Genomic DNA, 16,543 nt, shown 5'->3' on the forward strand with positions numbered 1-16,543 from the left:
TCTTATATCATTTTTTGCCTAAGAAGAGATGTCGGGAAAAGAACTCGACAAATGCGCTCCATGGTGGAGGGTATATAAGATTCGGCCCGGCCGAACTTAGCACGCTTTTACTAGTTTTATATTACTTTGAGTTTAGAAACAAAGAACTTTTGGATTTATGTCATTACTCAAAAAAACCTTTTATCTTTCTGAAAAATTTCTTTGAACAATAAATAACCAATTCTTGTCTTTTTGTAAAATCTGTACACTGAGCATAAATATCAACATGTTATGGAAACGGAAAAATCAACAGGAATCGTCCAGTTTGCTGATGCAAATTTCGACAAATGGATTGTTTAAAAGCTGTTACTGAGTCAGAACCTAAGGATGATGCTGGACGCCGGATCTTTGAAAAATTGGACTTGAAAGCTCCAGATGTAATAGTATAGTCTATCCTATCTATGATGACTATATTGAATACGTAAGAGGCAAGAAAACTGCAAAGGAAATGTGGGTCATTGTGAACGTCGTTTGAGAAGAAATCTGCTCAGAGTCAAACTTTGGTACGAAAAGGCTTGCAAATCTTAAACTACGTGATGGGGAAATGGGGATTTGTTGAAATTTGAAGCGCTAATTCGTAAGTTGTAGTTATCAGGAGCAAAACCTAACAAGCAGATTTGGTGTATCAATTGTTTTTGACACTCCCAGAGTCGTATGATGATGACCGATGAAGAATTGAATGTATCAAAAGTTAAACAACGGTTACTACCTGAAGAATGCAAGAAAAAGCACCGACAGTTTTTAAGGCAAGAAAGAAGCCTAAGTTTTACGGAAAATGTCACAAATGCGGTCGTTATGGGCACATGAAAAATTATTGTCGAGTAAAGAGGCGAAAACGGCTCTGAGTCCAAGTGTTAGCTTCACCAGAAGCCACTTCATTGTGAACGAGTTTCAAACGTGTGGTTTCAGTAAGATGGATCCACAGCACGAGACTCGACGAATTTGTTGCCACAACATTTCCACGACCGCCCCATCTCTTTTAGAGGCGATCTTCAATGGCCGGCATGCTCTCCAGATTTGAGTCCATGCTATTGGGTTGCCCAAAAAGTAATTGTCGGTAATATAGTAGTAATATAGTCGGCGTTGACAAATTTTTTCAACGGCTTGTGACTCTGTAATTGCATTCTTTCTTCTGTCAGTTATCAGCTGTTACTTTTAGCTTGCTTTAGAAAAAAAGTGCGGGAAATTTTGTTTACATTTGTTTGTTTGGCGTCAATTTTCATATGGGTACCACATGTATTGAAAGAAATTCATTTAACAAACCGAATCAACGCTTGCGATATGCACCTTAAACGCAATGAATTCGATCCGTTTTTAAAACGAATCACAACTGGAGATGAAAAATGGATTGTTTACAACAACGTTAGTCGAAAACGATCATGGTCCAAGCATGGTGAACCAGCTCAAACCACTTCAAAGGCAGATATCCACCAAAAGAAGGTTATGCTGTCTGTTTGGTGGTACAGGAAGGGTGTGGTATATTTTGAGCTGCTTCCAAGGAACCAAACAATTAATTCGGATGTTTACTGACAACAATTGGACAAATTGAATACAGCCATCAAGGAGAAGCGACCAGAATTGGTCAATCGTAAAGGTGTCATATTCCACCAGGACAACGCTAGACCGCACACATCTTTGGTCACTCGCCAAAAACTGAGTGAGCTTGGCTGGGAACTTTTGATGCATCCACCATATAGCCCTGACCTTGCACCATCAGACTACCATTTATTTTGATCTTTGCACAACTCCTTAAATTGTAAAACTTTCGGCAATGATGAGGCTATAAAATCGCACTTGGTTCAGTTTTTTGCAGATTAAGGCCCGAAGTTCTATGAGCGTGGAATACTAAATTTGCCAGGAAGATGGCAAAAGGTTATCGAACAAAATGGCAATTATATATTTGATTAAAGTTCATTCTAAATTTTATTAAAAATGCATTTACTTTCTTTTAAAAAATTTGCAATTACTTTTTAGGCAACCCTATATTTCTTTTTTTTTTTTGGGAATACTAGCTGACCAGGGCCCGCTCCGCTGTGCCTTCTTTTACTTTATATGGAACAAGAGTTTCCTTGCAATATTTATTTTCGATAATTAAAGAGCTTTTAGTGAAATACCATGCTACGAAAATATTATATCGCATGACTAACAGTTTAACAATATAAGTGCCTTTTTCTCAATCCCACATGATCTTTACTGGTCTACGAATTTAAGTATGGATGTAAGGTGTACTCCATTCTTAAAATACTTTACTTCAGCCCGATATTCTCATGATATCTGATTTAGGGGTGTTTTCGGGGGTGAGGCGGTCCCCCAGACACTTGCCTCTGAAAAAATATCAGCATCGTGCTTTTCTTTCAAATACCATTTATTTAAACCCCATATTGACATTGGCTTAAGAGGAGTTTACAGGATGAGGCGTCCCCCAAACACATGGCGCCAAAATAGGTTATCAAATTCGTTTTCTAATCTCAAATACCTTTCATTTGAGCCACATATTGGCATGGTTGAAAATTTTTTTTCTTTTGGGGGTGTTTTAGGAATACATGGTCCTAAATTTGGATATCAGATTCGTATTCTACTCCCAAAAACCCTTATTTGAGCCCCATATTGCGATGGTTACGAAAAAAATTGCTGTTGTGGGGTATTTTGGGTATCAATTCTTGCGAAAATGGGTATCAATTTTTGTTCTACCCTCCAATACCTTTCATTTAAGCTCCACATTGACATGGTAGGTAAATATGCCCGATCTAGGGGTGTTTTGGGGATTGGGGTGGTCCCCCAAACACTAAGCCCGGAAAATATATCAGCAACGTACTCTATTCTCATATATCTATATATCATTTATTTCAACCCCATATTGCCATTGGCCTCAAAATTGGATATCAAATTCTTTTTCAAACCTCATTAAAACTCCTTATTGCAAAAGTCAGCAAATATGTCCGGTTTGTGGTATTGGCCCTAAAAACTATGAATGTTTAGTTCCACTATCCTTAAGACCCAAAATGTCTTGGTGAGCAAATACGTCCTATTTGGGGGTTGTTATGCTGGTGGGACGTCCGCTAGACAATTGGCCCCTAATGTTGATATCAGATACGTAGTCTACTCCCACATACTTTTAATTTGAGCCCCATATTTCCATAGTTTTGGGGGATGGGCGGCCTTCAAAATATATACCGAATTCGTGTTCCACTTTAGAAACCCTCTTTTTTGAGCCTCATATTGCAATAGTCAGAAAAAACTTACTATTTGGGTGGTGTTGTGGGGTGGGGTGGCCCCATAGACACTTTTCCCGAATATTGATATCAAATTCGTGCTTTACTCCCAAAGACCTTTCATTTGAGCCCCATATTGCTATGGTCGTAAATTTGTCCCCTTTGGGGATGTTTTTGGGGAGAGGCGGCCCCCAAACACTTGGTCCCATATTTGAATATCAGATTCTAATTCCCCACTTAAATACCTTTTATTTAAGCCCCATATTCCCATGGTCAGTAAATAAGTCCTAATCGGGGAGTGTTTTGGGGAAGGGGTGGACCCCCAGAAACGTTGTCCCACATTTGGATATCATTTTCGTATTCTACTCGCAAATACCTTTCATTTGAATCCCATATTGCCATGGTCGGTAAATATGTCCGATTTAGGGGTGTTTTGGGGGTTGGGGTGGTCCCCCTAGCACTTGGTCCGACAATTGGATATCAGATACGTTTTCTTATCATAAATACCTTTCATTTGAATCCCATATTGTCGTGATTGGTCTTAATATGTGTTTGGTGGGTTTTAGGGTGGGTACCCCATCCGAAATTTGGATACCAAATTTTTATTTTAAGGGTACTATTTGAGAGCACTCAAAATTTCGCTTAAATCTCACCACCCATCTCCGAGATCTGGCGTTTCTGAAAATTAGGGTATCAGGTACCTTCAGATATCAAAAATGTAGTACCCTATTTTAACCAAAAATTTCAAATTATTTAAATTTTTAAAGAAAGTCCATAGAATTTGTTAATTATATGAACATTCTTCTGAAAAGTTGAGGTGTAGCGTACTCACAACATATGTAGCGTACTCATAGCACAAAGAAAATGCTATTCATACACGCCAGCAAGAAAGTGGCATGAAGAAAAGAATAACATGGGCACAAGGCAATATCACGGCTATAGCGAGCAATGCTGAGGCACTTGAAATACATTTCTGTTATTAATAAGCTCATTCCACTATTGTGGTCACAGAACAAATGCAAAGACATAGACCCTACATTGCGATGGACTTAATAAATGCAGTTAATGTATATTTTGTACAAATAACTTAGATGTAAGAAATATGTGTGTGTTTTATGTGTAAGTATATTGGAAATATTGATTGTGGGGAACTTTTGCGAAGCCAAGAAAGGACGATCTGTCCATCAATAAACCCTAAAAAATATGTCACTTCCAACTCCTTATTCACAGTTTTAAACACACAGTTCCCACCCTGTGCAAACTTATCGATATCAGGGGAGCTACCTTCGTTTAGCAAGAAAGAAAATTTGTAAAGTTATTACCATTTTCATCAACAACACGAATATATACTGCCCCCACTGCGTATGCTTTTTCCGAGGCGTGAGAAAAAACATGAAGTTCCACCGCACAACTGGAATCCAACGATGTATCCGTATGGAGTTTGCCTCCTGATAAGTGTTGACAAATTTCTGCCAATCACACTCCGTCGTAGACGGCAGGAAATCATCCCAGCCGTTCCTATCCAACCAAACTCGCTGCATTACCAATTTAGCTGTTATTACGTTCCAGAGCTTCCGTTCTGAAATAAAACATATCCAATAAGGCATTCCAACGAAAACCTAAAGGTTTAGAGCTGCTAGCTTCCACAAAGTTAAGAAACTTTGCATTTATAAAGTGTCCACCAGGTGGGCCCTCTAATATAGCACTGCCATTTGAAGTCCATTTTCTTAATTCAAATCTGAGCGATGATAAGGCAATACATCGTCTACGTACATGCATTTTCGTAGAATATGTGTTGCAAGTGGAAGTGTCCTCAGTGTTATCAGACAATTTTAATAAGGTCTGGATGGCTATGTAAGAAACACAATTAACTCCGAAGGTCACTGTCTGCAGTTCGTAATCTTGAACTGGCTTCGTAGGGGAATCCCTGAATAGCATCCGAGGTGGGCTGAACTTACTCAAATCTGGCGGTACATTTGCGCTTTGTCACAATTAAAGACGTATTTTGAATCTCACCATCTCAAAATGAGGAGAACCATCGGGGCTGCCAGACGTGACGATTTTTAATTTGAATCCCTATATAGGTTAACGATTTTTTTCAGGATATATTTGAACTGAAATTAACCTCAAACGAGAAAAAAGTTCAGAATTATGTTTAGTAGTTATATATAGATGACTTTGTATAACAAATCCTCATGATTGCCCAATTTTACTGTAATTTCAAGGGCGATGCTGGTTTTTAATTATAACGCGAGTTTTTCTGAAATTATGAAGTGTCAAATGAAATGAAGAAAAAACTTGATGTTTAGGTGTTTTTCACATTCAACAGGATTCACTAATAGAAGTTTAGGTCACTTGAGAAAACTTAAACCGCATAGGCCCCATGAACATCATTAAGGATTTCAAATCGGCCGATTGAATATGTCATCAATTAGGAGAAATCGTATACAAAGAATGAATGAAAAAAGAGAACAAGTTGACACCCTCAATGATAAGTACTGCCAAAAATTAAAAAAATTTATGTCGGCTAATCGCCTGGCTTAACCTTATTCTGTGAATTCTGATCGGCTGTTGGAATTTAATAAGCATGTTAATGTTAGTAGTCCTTCAATCATATTTACATCTGAGTTCCATATGTTTTGTTATCGCATCTTTTGTTTTTATAATAAAAATTATATCCTCATTATATTAAAAATTATATATTTATGTTTTTAATAAAAATATGTTAAAAAAAAATTAATCAACATTCAATATTCTGTGATTTTGATATTTTACTTATGATGAGAAATCGTATGAGCAAAAGAAAGGCATGCCAATGAGTTCGCCCATCTCTCCGATAATCGCCGATATTGTAATGGAAACCTTCAATTGAGAAAATGACAACAAAACCAAGATTTCTGACCAAATATGTGGACCACATATTTTGTGTATTGGAAAGAATGGAAGTGGAAAGAACTCTACAAGTTCTAAATTCCATTCACCCACAAGTCCAGTTCACAATGGAATATTAATCAAACAACAAATTGCCATATCATGACACCGTCGTCCACCGACACCAAATTAAGTTAAAATTATATTGGTATCAAAAAGATACAGCATCTGGGAGACTCATAAATTATTATCAATCAAATCATCCGAGAAGAATAAAAATAAATACGGCTACTAATTTCATCGACAAGGTACTAAAAATCAGTGACAAAATGTATCATCTAGAAAAAAAGAAAGGAAATTTCAACAAATACTTCGACTTCGCAAACAACACTATAAAGGACCTTATAAAATTCGTCAAGAATAGAACAGAGAAGAGCGAATGGGAACCGACACCAAAAATATTCAAGAAAACGACGTATATTGTAGGGTTTTCGGAAAGGCTAACCAGTTCCAATACATATAACAGGAAAAATACCAGCTTGCCTTGAAAAGCCCAATACATTAAATAGTCTATTCAGCAGGACTAAATCAAGGATAAAAATGGATGACAAATGAAATGTAGTTTATAAGATTAAATGTAACATGAATGAAGCAAATTTATGTCCAATGACATGTGTAGGAACAACCAAACCAAATAAAAAACAAGATTATCATCTCACAAATCTGACCAGAACATGAAAGAAAAACTTTTAGAACATAAAACTGACTTGCAGCACAATGCACTTTAACAGGGCATACACCAAATTTTAAAAAGTAGATATACTAGCATAATAATCCAATCAGAAAAGACGATTTCCTTTAGAAATGATACATATTTTTGACACCCCTACAAACAAACGCTTGAACTTTAAGAAAGACACAGACAACTGTGCACAAATTTACAGGAATTTGGTACAAAAATGAGATAGCTTCAGTAGAACTTGTGCGCTGTAAAGCAAAAGAGGATTGTTTTGTTTTGAAAATGTAATTATTTTCAAATGTTTTTCAAATTTTTTGTTAAATAACTTGTTTGTTAAATTTATAGTTCAAACCCTGATAAAGATCACCGGCGGTGGTCAAAATATTGGTAAAAATTACAAATATTGTAAAACACCAACACCTGGTTTTGTAAATTGTTCGATGACCTCGAGCCAAACCAAGAAGACAAAGTTATTACATTCAATATTGTTGAAGAATGGGAATTGATAAACATTTTAGTTGCTTTCCACCCTTCGAAAATTGTACAATTTAATTGATTTATACTAATTTAAGAGAGTGATGATGTTGTGACTAGTCTGATGGCAGACTACCACTTAAATCTTACCTAAGCTTGATAAAAGAGCTCGCTTTGCTTTCGGCGACAGTAAAAGACAGACCCCATTTATTCGGTGGATTTTATTGCCAGAAAAAAATGAAGTGGTAGCCAAGCTGAAAATCCATAGTTTCGGATTCGTACGAAAATTTTTGACTATTTTTTTCCTGGCAGCACTGTAAACCCACATGAAATATATCGTTAGGACTATTTTCATTGTAAGTTTTATTAGAGGCATTAAAAACCCGAAGTTTTGACGTTAATTTATCCAAATTAATAATATGATGTTAATTTATCCGGATTAAAAATTAATTAGCTTGATTTATTTTTATTTATTTGTGGATAAATAGTCTAAACAACAAGATAATTATATTATATTAAGAGTGTAGATTTATTGTTATAAACTAGATTCGTGCGGAGTTTCATGCAACTTCTTCCTTCGGACGCCTCCCCATGTGATGGATTGGGGAAAGCTCATCAGATATGACGGGTACCGCAGAAATAAAATATGCGGAGCGAACGAACAAGTTAGGGGGTGTTCCGCTTGCACGGATACGAACACGATCACAATAGGTTCGTGCAAAAGGGTCGGCAGCGGATGAGAGGGTCTTTGACAGCCCCAACCCTATGTATATCAATCAACAAGAAATAATGGAACTGACAACCTTTACCAAGTCCACTACGAGATATCAAACTACAACCTAGATATCATCGGTTGAAGTGAAGTACGATGACCGAAATCCGAAACTATGGATTTTCAAGTTGGCTACCACTTCATTTTTTTCTGGCAATGAAATCCACCGAATAAATGGGGTCTGTCTTTTACTGTCGCCGAAAGCAAAGCGAGCTCTTTTATCAAGTTTTGGTAAGATATAAGTGACAGCCTGCCATCAGACTCACATAGACGTTTTCGTCCATTGTGATACCACAGGAAAAGAAAAAGGAAGATGCCTTCTAGTTCCTACAATTGAACTATCCAGATAACTTTAAAAATCCCAACAACTTGCGAATGTTCACATCTGCTATATCAGACAGGTTCTCAAAGAAACAAGAACCTAAAGTGGAACTCCTTCTGACTGTTAGTGCGGGACACACACACAGATGGTGTTCTATAGTCTCTTCTTCTTCGATGTCCTCACAACTTCTGCAAATCCTATTGCTGGCAACCTACAGTCTGTCAGCATGTTTTCTGATTAGACAGTGACCTGTCATGGCACAGCGATGGACCTCTTTATGTCTGGATTACGCCACATAGTTTTTGAATGCTCACAGCTACCTCTTTGTGACCATCTATCATTCGTTGTTCTTCAGGCCTGGTCCTGAAAACATAGCTTACATGTCGCTAGAGGCATTCCCACAGATTCCAGTTTCCCTGGAATATGTAAGGTAGTTCCTAGTCTCGCAAGCTCGTACGCTTTACAATTCCTTGGAATATCTCTGTGGCCCGGCACCCAGAACAGGTGAATTTTGAGCTGTTCAGCAATTTCGTTGAAATATATTCGACAGTCGAGGGCGGATTTGTGTCCAGAAATACGTTCTCCAGGGATATAATGGCTGTCTGAGAAGACATTTATGCCAACGTCGTAGAGACATTATATCTATATGATCATTTCTAGATCTTTAGAGTACACCTCAAAACCCATCTGGTCGTCTAGGTTTGAACCATCCGTATAGAAGTCTATGTAACTTCTATTACCAGGGATATCGTGGTTCCTATAGGTTATAGGTAAGGTAGGGTGTAATGCACACTACCTGCAACATCGAATATTGTATCAAGGATAACACAGTGTCCGTAGCCGCCACATGACCAAAGAGAAAGCTCCCTTAGCCTCACGGCAGTGGTAGTACCAATTTATTTAGTCACAATGCCCAGAGGCATTAGATGTAGCACTCAATTCAGGGCATCAGATGGGTCGTGAACAGTAGGTGGACTTGTGAAGTGTTGTCCACCAGGCCGAAATACATATAGCATTATAGGTCTAACAACTGCAGTATTAACCCAATGCATGATGCGCGGTCTTAATCCCCAACTTCTGCCAATGGGTCTCTTGCAGGTGTATACGGCAAGAGTTGCCTTTCTTTCCCTTTCCAATATGTTGGATTTGAAGCTCAATTTCCTAACCAGCAAAACACCCAGTTATTTGCGTCTCCCACTGTAGGTAACTCCCAGGTGCCACTGTAGGTAACTTGTATCTCCTGCTGAAAGGAATTACTTCTGTCTTGCACGGATTTACGCCTAAACCGCTTTCGGTAGCCCACTTCCCTATTGCATGTAGAGCTTCCTGAAGTATATTTTTTAGAGTGCTGGGAAACTTTCCCCTAACCGCAAATTGCCACGTCCTCAGCATACCACTCTTACACATTTTTCTTCTAAAGGAAATAATGTATTATTATTCGCTATATACCAAAGTAGAGGGGACAGTACACCTCCTTGAGGAGTTCCTCTGCTGACCCATCTTTTAATATCCTCAAATTCCAAGCCTGCCGTAATGCATCTTTTAGTAAGTAAGTTATTAATAAACTTTCTTACGGTAGAGTTGATTCCTAGAAACACCAACTCTTAAAGCTTACTGAAAGCACCTTCAATGCCATGAAATGCTACCATTGTCTATCCTATGACAGCGAGAGAACCCCCTATGTAGCCGACTAAGTCGTGAAGGGCTGTTTCAGTGGTTTTGCCTTTACTATATGCATGCTGCTGTCGGGACAGGCGATCTCCAGGGATCGTTGTCCTAAGATATGTTTCTATCAACCTCCCAAAAGTCTTCAACATAAAGGATGACAGGCTATAGGACGCAAATCTTTCGCCTTTGTGTGGTAAGGTTTTCCTGCTTTCGGAATGAAAACGACCATCGTGTCCCTCCATCCCACAGGTATATATGACATTCTGATACAAGCAAAGTGTATCTCCCTAAGCCGCGGAACCAGTCTGTCAGACACAGCTTGTAATTTAACCGGTGATACATCATCAGTGCCTGGCAACTTTAAGGAGTCGAAACTTCTTACCGTCCAAAGGATTTTCGGCTCAGACACAATTTACCTAATAACCTCCGACGAATGCATACCACGGACAACCTGTTTTGGCGCCACGTTCTCCGTTAAAGAATTTTCCGGGAAATGTGAATCAATGAGTAGTTTCCTCACTAGACATTGTCCATACATTCTCTGACTTCTGATCCTAATATCCTACACGTAGCTGTAGAATTCCGCCCAAGATTTGTTTCGAGCCTTTCTCAGCTTGCCCTTATATTTTTTTTACTAGCATATACCTGGTCGATTCGTTGCCCCCGATGGTGCACCCAATATTAAGGCGTAACTCTATCGCAATTTTAAGAGATTTAGCCTTATCAGTAAAGAAAGTAATTTATTTAAAGTTTTAGTGTCTTAATGTGCGAATTAATAAAAAAAAACTCTAGTCGGCCGATATATACTGTCGTAAATAAATTGCCATTTTTTACGTTGTAGTAGTTATCCGGTACATGCCGCCAAGATGACCAGCATCCCAAGATTCAGAGCTACACCTCAGTCTGTCACGAAAGTACCATTTTGTACAGTTTAGTACCAAAATGCATGAATATCAAAAAAAATCTGTTAGTCGCCCGGTACATACTGCCAAGATGTATCTGTACCCCAAATTTCTGAGCTATAGCTCAATCTGTAAAGAAGGTACCATTTTGTATGGTTTAGTACACTCAACCAAATTTGTTATTCAAAACAGCAAAAATGTTTACAAAAACAGCAGTTTTTGTCTGCTGAAAATGGGAAAGCAGACATTACTGTTGTTTCAGCAAACATAGGGCTGCTGTATAAACAAATATTTCGGTCAGCTAAATCAGCAAACAAAATATGCTGTTTTGGGTACAAAAATATGCTGAAAACAAATGTTTGCTATTTTTTATGTTTGCCTATTACTTGTTTTGATTATTTCAGGATTTTTTTACAAATGTTGTTGGAAGAGATAATTTTAATTTGTGGAATATTACTGTAAATAAGCCAAATGATCCATCCTTTGTTATAAATTTCGAAATGAGGCTGAGCTCGCTTGCATTTTTATACCCTCCACCATAAGATGGGGGGTATACTAATTTCGTCATTCTGTTTGTAACTACTCGCAATATTCGTCTGAGACCCCATAAAGTATATATATTCTTGATCGTCGTGACATTTTATGTCGATCTAGCCATGTCCGTCCGTCTGTCCGTCCGTCCGTCCGTCTGTCTGTCGAAAGCACGCTAACTTCCGAAGGAGTTAACTAGCCGCTTGAAATTTTGCACCAATATTTCTTATTAGTGTAGGTCGGTTGGCATTGTAAAAGGGCCATATCGGTCCATGTTTTGATATAGCTGCCATATAAACCGATCTTGGGTCTTGACTTCTTGAGCCTCTAGAGTGCGCAATTCTTATCCGATTGGAATGAAATTTTGCACGACGTGTTTCGTTATGATATCCAACAACTGTGCCAAGTATGGTTCACATCAGTCCATAACCTGATATAGCTGCCATATAAACCGATCTTGGGTCTTGACTTCTTGAGCCTCTAGCGTGCGCAATTCTTATCCGATTGGAATGAAATTTTGCACGACGTGTTTTGTTATGATATCCAACAACTGTGCCAAATATGGTTCAAATCGGTGCATCACCTTATATAGCTGTCATATAAACCGATCTCGGGTCTTGACTTCTTGAGCCTCTAGAGGGCGCAATTCTTATCCAATTTGAATGAATTTTGGCACGTAGTATTTTGTTATGATATCCAACAACTGTGCCAAATATGGTTCAAATTGGTTCATAACCTGATATAGCTGTCATATAAACAGATCTTGGGTCTTGATTTCTTGAGCCTCTAGAGTGTGCAATTCTTATCCGATTGGAATGAAATTTTGTACGACGTGTTTCGTTATTATATCCAACAACTGTGCGAAGTATGGTTCAAATCGGTCCATAACCTGATATAGCTGCCATATAAATCGATCTGGGATCTTGACTTCTTGAGCCTCCAGAGGTCGCAATTATTATCCGATTTGCCTGAAATTTTGTACGACGGATTCTCTCATGACCATCTCGATCGATCTCTCTATTTTACTTCTTGAGCCCACAAAGAGCGCAATTCTTATTCGAATTGGCTGACATTTTACACAGGTCTCCAACATAAATATAATTTAATTGTGGTCCAAAACGGACAATATCTTAATATCGCTCTAATCGCAGAGCAAATCTTTTCTTATATCCTTTTTTTGCCTAAGAAGAGATGCCGGGAAAAGAACTCGACAAATGCGATCCATGGTGGAGGGTATATAAGATTCGGCCCGGCCGAACTTAGCACGTTTTTACTTGTTTGTGTTATTACTCTTCTAATGTGTACTTGATTGCGTAGTCTTTTGTATCTAAATTTGAAGGAAAAGATTACGGAAAGTATACATTCAGTGGTGATTGTAAACATTCACTCAGACACATCCTCTTTATAATTGGAAAATGCAACTTTGCCCATGAAAATTCCATTAAGGAACTGGGGCCATCTTCTCACAAATCAATGAGTGCTGTCCAATTCAATGTTAAGCTCAAAGAGTCCGCCGCTAACATTCCAGCCATATGGCAAGGGACCATGGAAATAGTGTTGAAAGGAATTCCTAATATTCCAAATTTATTCGACAACATCCTTATTTTTGCCAAGGATGTAGAGGAGCTGTTTTAAGTTCTTGACATAAATAAGGAGAAGTGCGTATTTTGTGCATCCTCCATCGAGTTTTTGGGTCATAAAATTGATGTCAAAGGGATTCATAAATGTAATAAACACGCAAGTCCCTAAGGAGGCCCTGGCGATGGTGTGGGCCGTTCAAAAGTTCTTCAAGTACTTATATGCAAGCTGTTCCTTTGTCACCGATCCAGAATAAACTTCACCCACAACCGGCAGATTCCAAATAAAAACACAAGGCTTAAATTCCGTTTGGCAAATTAAAAGATTTTATTTGATGGTTAATGAGTGATCGTTGTTGTTAACAATGCCGTTGATGTTCACGTTGTTGATGTTGTTAACATAGGGGTTGTTTATTCTCTTTAAGCAAATATTAAATTGAAAGAAAAACAATTAATAATAAACATTTTAAAATGAATTTAACACAATAAAATTATGAAAATTTAAACTTTATACAAAGCACTTGACTCACTTATTTTTTTTACTATAGCGACAAAAGAGGCTAATAAAGGGCTAACAGGCTTATTTATACCAATGAGATGATTATAAATTACAACAAAAAATAAATAAACAAAATGACGTTGTTGGCTGGGGAAATTTCTCCATTTCTCCGAATTGTTGACAGTTGATTCAATTATTGGTAACACCGGGGTTACCCTCACCAACATCCCCACCCCCGTGAACTGACCCAGAGGGGGAGGCTTCACCATCATGCGCTTCAACGTCAAGGACAGCTAATCTCGAAACAGGACGACGATATACACCTGCACTAGTACGGACCTCAGCTGATCTTGCCACACCATCTTTGCCATGGAACAATTGGATGACTCGACCTCTCTTCCATTGACTTCTCGACAGCTCACCATCACACAAGAAGACTAGGCATCCCACTTTCATTGGCTGAGAAGGCAGACACCATTTTGAGCGTCGGGTCAAATCTGGCAGATACTCACGCACCCACTGATTCCACAAGCCATTTTTCATGTTCTGCAACACTTGCCATTGTTTTCTTAAGCACATTAGCCTTGGCTCAAAAGGTGCTTGTGTATGAGTTGAGTTGGGACATCCAAGAATGAAATGATTGGGTGTCAATGGCTCCGAATCATCAGGAGAAACAGAAATATGAGTTAAAGGCCTCGCATTCACCATATTCTCCGCCTCTATGAGCAGAGCTTGAAGGGTTTCCAATTTCGGCGCATGTTCCTTCAACATCGCATACAAGGCCTTCTTCACCGACTGGACTAAGCGTTCCCAAACGCCGCCTTCACTAGGGTTGTTTGGTGTATTGTAAACCCATTTAATGCCAAGAGCCGTCATACTTGAACGAAACGAATCATTAATATCGAGAAAATTAGACGTACCTTGGAGCTCTTTGGCGATGCCAACAAAATTTGTCCCATTGTCGCTTCGAATCATCACTGGAACGCCCCTTCGGTTGATGAAATTCCGTATACAAAGCAGACAGGCATCGCTAGACAGATCGGTGGAGATTTCAAGATGGACGGCTCGGATGGTTAAACAGGTAAATAGGGCTACCCATCTCTTTTCTTTACGACGGCGAATGGTAACATTGACAGGGCCAAAATAGTCAAGGCCGGTATATGAAAAAGGTCGCACATATGGGGTAATACGATCCACAGGTAATGGAGCCATTTGCGGTTGTGTAGGCTTAGCTCGACTAACTTTGCACATAGGACATCTGAGCTTGATTTTATTCAAAAGCTGACGAAGAGATGGCACCCAAAACCTTTGTCGAACTTCTCTCATAACTGTGGCAACATTGATGTGGCAAAAACGAACGTGGTAGGATTCCACTAAAAGGCTGGTAAACAGGTGATTTTTTGGTAGAATTATCGGCCTTCTGGCATCGAGAGACAAGAAAGTGGCATTATCAATTCTTCCGGAAACACGTAACAGACCATCGGTGTCCATGAACGGATTTAATGATTTGAGTTCGCTCTTTTCTGACAACCTTTGTCTTGTAGCAAGATCGGCTAAATCGTCTCCAAACATCTCTTGTTGTACTTGCTTACAGATACTTCTCTGCTTCTTCTTCCTCATCAACTGACAGCTCTCCAGATCTACCAGCACTTTGTTTTAATTTACACCTCAAATTATGCATGTACCGAAGCACCCACGCCATAGTCCTTTTTAATCTGCTATATTTCGAAAAACGATTAATATCAGGTATAACTGAATGTACTTGCCTTGCCACCAGCACTCTATACTTTGAACGAAGTTCCACTTTACCTCGATCAGCACCTGAATTTGTTTTTGTTTCATTCGGCCACTCCACCTCATTTTTCATTAAAAAATTTGGGCCATTTTTCCATCTTCCGTTCGGGTCATACTCTTTGGTTAGATTTGCCCTTGTTGCCTCATCTGCGGGATTATTTGGACCTGGACACCACCTCCATTGTTCCACCTGACTGCTTTCTAAAATTTCCGCCACTCGATTTGCCACGTATTGTTTGTACATCCTGTGGTCGGACCTGATCCACTGCAGCACCGTTGTAAAATCTGTCCAAAAAACAATATTTTTAATCGATTTTTCATGGTTTTTCATAATTAATTCTTTAAGCCGTATTCCCATGACGGCGGCCTGTAATTCCAACTTGGGTGTTGTGTGGAATCTAGTTGGGGCACAACTTGTCTTGCCCATCACAAAAATTATTTTGATATCACTACTTACCACACGCCAATAACCCACCGCAGCCATTGCATCCTCACTAGCGTCAGTAAATATGTGAAGTTCGACATCATTATTATGGTATGTTGGATTATAATACCTTGGCACATTGAATTTCACAATATTTGGCAATTGGGCTAACCAAAACTTCCAGCGGCCATATATTTCTTTAGGGAGCTCTTCATCCCATTGTATACCAGACTTCCACACACTTTGCATTATAATTTTCGACGTCACCATAAAGTCACTCACAAAACCAAACGGGTCGTAGATCGACATACAGCGGTCAAAAAAAGTATTCATCATTCAATGTTTTTTTTTTAATAAGTCTACAAAAGACAATTGGAATAAAAAACATATTAAACTAATGATGCAGTAGTGCTTGTGTGATATATATGTACACAATTTCATTGTTTTTAAAGAAAAAAATAGTATTTATTGGAACAAAAAGGGCCATTTTACAGCTGAACACAAAAAATTAAACAAAAAAGTATTCATCATTGCAAAAAAACAAAAAAATAAATAACATAATTTAAAAAAATTAATACTTTGAAGTCTTATAACTTCTTTTAAACGGTTTGACATCGATTGGACTAATTTAGCGGTTATATTTTGGTCTATATTAGTCCATTCCTCCATTATCACCTGTTGCATTTGACTCTTGCTCGAAAAATTGCGCGTTCTCAATT

General features: G+C 38.5%; 1 protein-coding gene across 6 annotated transcripts; it reads right to left on the minus strand.

Annotated features, from left to right (window-relative positions):
* Positions 1-13,411: 13,411 nt before the first annotated feature.
* Positions 13,412-16,149, minus strand: LOC131995079 (uncharacterized). 6 transcript variants are annotated; one of them, XM_059362876.1, is made up of 3 exons: positions 15,858-16,149; positions 15,416-15,685; positions 13,412-15,321 (listed from the first exon to the last, which is right to left on the minus strand). In XM_059362876.1, exon 3 carries the CDS (start codon positions 15,224-15,226, stop codon positions 13,796-13,798), a length of 1,431 nt encoding a protein of 476 aa, XP_059218859.1. In that variant the 5' UTR covers positions 15,227-15,321; positions 15,416-15,685; positions 15,858-16,149; the 3' UTR covers positions 13,412-13,795. The 6 variants fall into 6 exon arrangements, with proteins under 6 accessions (XP_059218859.1, XP_059218850.1, XP_059218865.1 ...); XM_059362867.1 differs by having other exon boundaries at positions 13,412-15,324; XM_059362882.1 differs by lacking the exon at positions 15,416-15,685 and having other exon boundaries at positions 15,896-16,149.
* Positions 16,150-16,543: the final 394 nt, after the last annotated feature.

The sequence above is a fragment of the Stomoxys calcitrans genome, chromosome 1 (assembly GCF_963082655.1).
Source record: "Stomoxys calcitrans chromosome 1, idStoCalc2.1, whole genome shotgun sequence".
NCBI classification, from domain to species: domain Eukaryota; kingdom Metazoa; phylum Arthropoda; class Insecta; order Diptera; family Muscidae; genus Stomoxys; species Stomoxys calcitrans.

What these genes read in the sequence shown, in the direction of transcription:
- LOC131995079 (XM_059362882.1), bottom strand. Translation starts at nt 15,226, where the DNA reads ATGAGGAAGAAGAAGCAGAGAAGTATCTGTAAGCAAGTACAACAAGAG.